This window comes from Dasypus novemcinctus, chromosome 12 (assembly GCF_030445035.2).
Source record: "Dasypus novemcinctus isolate mDasNov1 chromosome 12, mDasNov1.1.hap2, whole genome shotgun sequence".
NCBI lineage: Eukaryota > Metazoa > Chordata > Mammalia > Cingulata > Dasypodidae > Dasypus > Dasypus novemcinctus.
This window is the reverse complement of record NC_080684.1, coordinates 36940842-36947198: the sequence shown is the minus strand read 5'-3', so window position 1 is coordinate 36947198 and position 6357 is coordinate 36940842. Positions and strand designations below refer to the sequence as shown.

The 6357-nt window shown below is 60.9% G+C and overlaps 1 protein-coding gene across 12 annotated transcripts in view; it reads right to left on the bottom strand.

Moving 5' to 3' along the window:
• Positions 1–50: 50 nt before the first annotated feature.
• Positions 51–6357, bottom strand: part of FMNL3 (formin like 3) — a 73522-nt gene continuing 67215 nt past the window's right edge. For 8 of the 12 annotated variants that reach the window (XM_058308268.2, XM_058308263.2, XM_058308266.2 and 5 more), the window contains 13 exons: positions 6079–6147; positions 5864–5988; positions 5435–5637; positions 4444–4678; positions 4271–4339; positions 4087–4167; positions 3859–3988; positions 3051–3211; positions 2667–2768; positions 2248–2340; positions 1858–1981; positions 1654–1768; positions 51–993 (listed from right to left, as the gene is read on the bottom strand). In XM_058308268.2, coding sequence (XP_058164251.1) covers positions 1677–1768; positions 1858–1981; positions 2248–2340; positions 2667–2768; positions 3051–3211; positions 3859–3988; positions 4087–4167; positions 4271–4339; positions 4444–4678; positions 5435–5637; positions 5864–5988; positions 6079–6147 — 1484 coding nt within the window. In that variant the 3' untranslated portion in view covers positions 51–993; positions 1654–1676. The remainder of the gene's footprint in view (positions 994–1653; positions 1769–1857; positions 1982–2247; positions 2341–2666; positions 2769–3050; positions 3212–3858; positions 3989–4086; positions 4168–4270; positions 4340–4443; positions 4679–5434; positions 5638–5863; positions 5989–6078; positions 6148–6357) is intronic. The other 4 variants (XM_058308265.2, XM_058308267.2, XM_058308270.2 and 1 more) reach the window with 1 other exon arrangement.

Genomic DNA, 6357 nt, shown 5'->3' with positions numbered 1-6357 from the left:
TGATGGCCACCCTAGCCCCCCAAACTCAGAAAGAGGAAACAAAGCGAGGCTGGTGCTTTAAGCCTTTGTTGAGAGGAGGAGGGTCTGGGGTTTATGTACAAGAGAGGCGGGAGGTGGTACATATACAAAAAGGGTTGGCCCCTACAGTCTCTCCCAGGAACTGAGAAGGACCTGGCAGGACACCGAGCACCTGCTCAGCTAAGACCACCATGCTCGCCCATCCCCAAACACCTAGCTGGGGCAGGGTGAGGCTGCCGTTGGCACGTCCTGGGCTGTGCAGGGAAAACCCTTAACCTTCTGCCCACCTGAGCAAGGACATAGCCAGCCTGGCCTGAAATGGGCCAAGGGATAAGGGCACTGAGCATGGCGTCTCTCCTGTCCCTTCGTCACTAGGCACAGAGGGGTGGGGCCCAGCCCTGGGAGGGCCTTGTGTCCTGGTAAGAGATGATGTAAGACTGGCAGGGGGCAGGCTCCCGGAGCCTGGATACTTCCAGCCCAGATCCAACCAATGCGACTGGCAAAAGGAAGGAGGAAAAAAGAAAGGATAGTTGTTTTCTCCTTTCATCCCTCTGGGCTCCTGTCAGAGGGGCCTAGGTGCCCCTGTATGGATTAAAAGCTGGAAACGGTTTTTCCCAGCCCTGAGCTGAGCTTGGGTGACCTTTGGGAAATGAAGTTAAAAACCTTGGGGGCAAAGTGCAGTACTGGAGGCACCCAGGAAGACCCAGGCCCCTGCTGACCCAGTGCCCACGGTGGCGGCAGGCGAGGTCCAGCCTGGAGAGCTGGGCGGGCACTGGGCCGAGAGCAGCAAGGCCTTCCACCAGGCTCTGGGCTGACCCCAAGGTTCCAGGTCCACTGGTTCTTGCAAGACTCCGAGGGTTGAAGTGCTTCTGCCCCCACCAGGGTCTCAGTGGGGGCCCGGAGCCCGAGGGGGGCCACTGGGTGGTGCAGCACTCCTGGCCTGGTGGAGAGCAACAGTGGGCGGGCACTGGAGGCCTGTGGGGAAGACAGAAGCCTGTGAATGCGCAAGGAGGCTGGGCGGGGAGCCCCAGCCGTGAGGGAGACAGCTTCAGGAGAAGACGCGGGTCACCTGAAGAGAAACTTGGGGGGCTAGCCCAGGACTTGCTGGGGCCTTCAGCCAGATCATCAGGCTGGGGATGCCCAGAAGCCACTGGGTAGAAACGAGGTAGGAAGATGCAAGAGCCGGAAACTGGGATGTCAAGGCACAGCCATCAAGGACACCAGGTGGCCCCTGAGCAGGCGCTACTGCAGGAGCCCTTGGAAGGAGGCAACCCTGGGGGACAAGGACTGCATCCCCTGGGCCAAGAACGGGCCTTGCCGCCTCGGAGGGCGGAAACCTCGGTCTGGGCCTTGCTCTGGCACAGCTCTCAACTCTGGTCTGGCAACCCCTGACCCCTGGGGTCTTAGTTGAGCCACTACAGCATTAGTGGGAGAGACCAAACCCCTGGGCACATGCGGGGACAAGCCATGCTTCTCAGCACGGGGCATGCAAGGAAAGAAGTGAAAGAAGTACGCGTCCCCGACACCGGGGGCTGCTGGAGGATGGTTGCCGGCCATGCAGGGGGAGGTGCCTGCGGGGCCCCAGCAGGGGTCCCAGGGGACGGCCATGCAGAGGGGTGGCTGCGTGCCCAGTACCTGTCGGGCCCCAGCTCTGCGAGTTAACAGTTTGATTCATCATGGTGGGCTGCATCGCAGAAGAAGCGTGAGCCCCGCTTGGCGGTACGGGCCGTGAAGGGGACACTCTTCAGCACTGGCCCAGGAGAGAGACACAGTGGTCAGGCCCGTGGGGGCACTGACGGGGTGGCTGGACCCAGGAGCAGGCCCGGGAGAAGGGCCCACCTGTGATGATGTCCTCGATGGTGCCGTCCTTCCCCTCGTAAACGGGCCGGTGCTCCTTGGCCTGGCGCCGCCTCAGCTCTGCGATGAGCTCCTGCTGCTGCCACTTGTTCCGCTGGGATGGGGTCTGGGCCGAGCATTTTAAGAGGGAATGGAGTCATCACACCCTGGCCGGGCTGCTCCTGCCCCAAGATGCAGTCTGCGGATGCCTGATGTGACTGCACAGCAGGCCTTGCCCGAAGCGTCCACCCCCTTGCAGCTCCGCCTCACTGTCCCTTGGAGTCTGGCCCTCTGGTGGCCGGTCTGCTCCAGTTCCCCTCGCCCTCTGGCCCTCTGCCCCACCCACTCCTAATCCTTTGCCCCCTCCAGGCCCCAGCTCTTGACCCCACCTACCTTGGCATCCAGTTTCTTGGCTTCCTGAGCCAGCTGCTTCTCCCGCATTACCTCCTCCTGCTTCTTGCGGGCTTCGTTTTCTTGTTCAGCTTCCTGTGAACCATGGGGGGTGGGGATGGGGCTAGGCTCACAGAGGCTGAGAGGAGGGGCAGACGCTGAGGGCGGAGAGTGGGTGGCAGTGGGACCAACTAACCCCGGGTGGCCACCCGCCGGAGGGGCACTTCCTGCCCCAAACAATGACAGGAAGGGGCCGGGCCCCCACCCTGCCCACCAGTTCCCAGCTCAGAGGCCTGTGGCCAGTTTAGGTGGTTCCCTCCCTGGGACTCAGAGGAGGAGACAGAAAAAACCTGGCCTAAGCCCAGCCCGCTCCCCCAGCCGGTTTTTTTCTTAACAAGACTCTCAAAGCCTTTCTTGCTTACCTTGTAAGAACGAATGAACCGGACAAACACTGGGAAGAACACAGAAGGAGGCGTGGTCTTGGGGCTCTCACCAAAGTAGCGCACGACTGCATTGTAGGCCTCCTGGGGAAGAGGTGGGCAGAGGGTCAGCCTGGCTGGAAGAAGCCCAGCTCCAACCAGGGACAGGGTCCCTCTATGAGCGGAAAATGAACCTGGGGCTCCCAAAGCACCCTGAAGTGAAGGACTTCTCCAAAAGGTAGCGACCCGTACCAAGCCCTCCTCCCCCACCCCCCTTGCCCAGCCAGCTGCCCAAGGAAAGGCCTCTGATGCCAAGGACGAGAACTGCCTAGAGGTGCCTGGCGCCCTGGCCCTAGCTGTGCCCCCTGGCCTCCACCCTGCGCTTGCCTCCGCCGTCTTGGCGTCTCGCTGGAGCTTGTCCAGTTTGCCTTCATTGGTGCTGAGGAAGTTGCGAAGGACGCTGTTGTCGTGTAGGCTGCACTCTCGCCGAATAAGCTCCATGCCCCGGCCCAGCTCCTTGACATCTAGCAGCACGTTCTCCAGGGAAACTGTGGTCACCAGAGCCATGGCTGAGGCCCACCCAGGCCAGCATGCCCACCGCCCAGCCCAGGGCTACAGCAAACCCAGGCCCTCCGCCTGGCAAGAGAACTCAGGCTCTCAGCCCCTGCTTCCTGAGCCCCACTCCTGCGCACAGAAATAAGTGCACGAAACTATCTGCTCTCCAAGGGGCCAGCTTGACTCTTGGGCAGGAAAAGGAACAGCAGGTGTGAGCTCAAGACTCCACTGATAAGGTAGCAAAGGAAGACAAGACAGCGAGACTGCTGGTCTCCAAAATGTATGTGCCTCTGGCAGAGGTAACAGCTACTCAATGCCTATAGAGAGTTTTATGGATTTGTTCAGCGCGTCACATACATTATGGAGAACTCAGAGACTCTGGGACCAGCTTGTGGGAGTGGGGAGTCAAGAACTGCTCCCCTTTCTGTTCCTGCTCCCACCACACCTATCTGAGGAGGGCTGGGCCCGGCTTGGTGCATGGAGGAAGGCTCCCTGTGGGGCAGCCCCTGCCCGGCCCCAACGGAAAGCTTTGAAGTGGTCAGAAAAATTACAAAACCCAAGTGTTCCCTGTTCTCCTAGCTTCCTGGGATTGTCCCAGGCTGGACGTGGGAGCAGCCTTGCCCGGCCAGCCTCCCCTCACCTGCTGCAGCCTTCTCCACAAAGTGCAACTCGTGCCAGAAATTAGCCAGGTCTGGGTATTTCTCCTTCACCGTCAAGGCAATGAAATGCAGCAAGGTCATCTTCCGGTCAGTGGACTTGGTGTCCAGCAGCTGGGAGCAGGGCAGGGGGCAGTGTGAGGGGCTGAGCACCCTGGCCCGCAGCCGCTGCCCCCCAGGCTTCCTGGGCCCACGCAGCCCCACTGTCTCACCAGATCCAGGCTCTGGAGCTTGAAGCCGTATACAGCTCCCCTCTTGCTGCTGTTCATGTAGTTCCCCAGCGCAAGGATGATCTGTCCAAAAGGTGCAGGGGAGGCAGGTCAGGCCCACGGCCCGAGCCATCCTCTCCACCCGGCCCCTGGAACCACCAGCACCCCACCCATAACCTCTCCCCACCTCCAACATCTGCTTCAGCTTCTGCGAGGACTTGACGGAGGCGGAGGCTGCAATGATGGCATTGAGTTGCTGGAAAGAAAGATGAGCTGCTGGGTGGCCCCAGGCCGCGACCGGGCCAAGTCCAGGAGGGGCTGGGAGGACTGGCGGGGCAGGTGGAGGTCTGGGGGCCGTACCGGCGTGAGCATCTGCAGGTTGTCCTGGAAGTTGCCCAGGAAGGCCATGCCAGCCATGCGCTGGGTCAGCCGCTCCACCTTGCTGAAGAGCAGCATGAAGCGGTCCTCAGCCGCCAGCTCCTCCACGGGCTGCCGCTCCCGCTCGTACTGCCGCAGCAGCTTCACCTCGGCCTCTGTGGGCAGGAAGCGCATCAGGCACTCCACGAAGTCCACAGGTAGAGTCTGCAGGTCAAACCTGTGTAGGGGGAGGGGCCACTTCAAGTCTCACATTTGCCCACTTATCCCCTCATCCCTTTATGCTCCAGCTCCTACAAGGTCTGGGGCCGGGGGGAGAGTTGTGCGTGGGACAGAGGCAGAGGACCCACTATCTTCTGTCATAGCGCCAGCAACCATCCTGGGGAAACGCTCCATACGCCTGTTTTGGGCCCTTCAGTGTCTTCCCTCTGCACCTAGGTGGAGCCTAAACTCCTGAGCATGGCCTAGGAAGCCCAGCCTGCAGGACGCCTGTCCACGCTACCTCTCTCCTACTCTCCTCCCTGCACTAAAGCTGCACCAGTCATCAGTACCCAGGGCACCGTGCTTCTCCCTCCAGGCCCTGAGCTGGACTAACTTGTCCACTTCCTTCAGGTCCCAGTCGAGAAAGCACCTCCTCCGGGAAGCCTCTCCTGATCACTAAGCCCAGCTTACGTGGCCCTCCCTGTTCTCCCAAAGCTGCCGGTACCTCCACCATCTTGGTCATTATCACTCACTACCATTGGAACGTTCCTACTAGACAGGGAATCCTCGAGTGACAGTTTGGGCCAAATCCCCAGCCCCTCCCGGTGCCTGGCACACAGCACAGATGTAGTACGTTCTGGTCAAGCCAGTGAATGATGAGGGGTGTGAGGCAGTTCTGTCAGATGCACTGCAATCTAGAGAAGGCCACGTTCCTGGGTGGAGCGCTGGGGGGCCAGCCGGCTGGGAGCTAGGGCCAGGGCAGAGGGAGCCTCACGTGTGGATGGCCCTGCAGATCTCCTCGGCTGAGCGGCCAGCCTTGCGTAGGGTGATGGCCAGGTTCTTGGCACGATTGGCTTCCAACAGGGTCACCTTGCTGGCAGCCTTTTGTGCTGTCTTGTTTTTGGAGCAGATGAGGTCAAGGGCAGGGCCCTGGGCTTTTGTCTTGAACAGTTCTTCAAATTTGTCCAAGTCCAGGTCCTGGTAGGAGTGGAAGAGAAGGGAAAATGCTGCGGCCTCGCACTACTAGCAGACCCCTTGGCGGGCCCCCACCCCGCCCCACAGCGGCCCGGTTCGGGTTCACGCAGCTGGCGGCCCCGGCCCCATCCTGAGACTGAGGGCTCTTCCAAGGCCAGGAGATCTGGCTTAAAGGGCAACCTGGTCTCCAGTCCCCAGAACAACTGCTGTGGCTCCCAGGCCTTGTTACCTCCAAGATCTTCTCATCATCGAGTTCACTGAAGACAGTGCCACTGATCTGGTTGGGTTTCAGTGCTGTCCAGTTGAAGACAGGCAGCCGGAACTTGGTCTTGATAGGCTTCTTGATGCGAATGGCTAGTTTGGACAGAAGATGGGTGAGCCAGGGGCCAGGAACACGCCCCCTCCCTTCCCGCCAGCCCTGCCCAGGGCACTGGAGACACTCACCTGACAGGCCCACTGTCAACACCACGGAGGGAGAAGCACCAGGGAGAGGTGGGGCTGGGGGACACTTGTCTGGGGGAAAAAGAGATGGCACCAGGGCCCGGGGCTGAGGGCGCCTTCAGAGGCTTCCCTCCCCGCTGCCCGCCCACCAGTCCTTAGAGACTCAGAAGGAGGCCTCCTGGACTCCGGTCGGGGTGCTGAAGGAGTCCTAACTCTTACAGGGGCACTGCCGGCCAGGCGCTAACCCCATTTCCCCGCCACGGTCTAAGCCTTCCCCTCGGC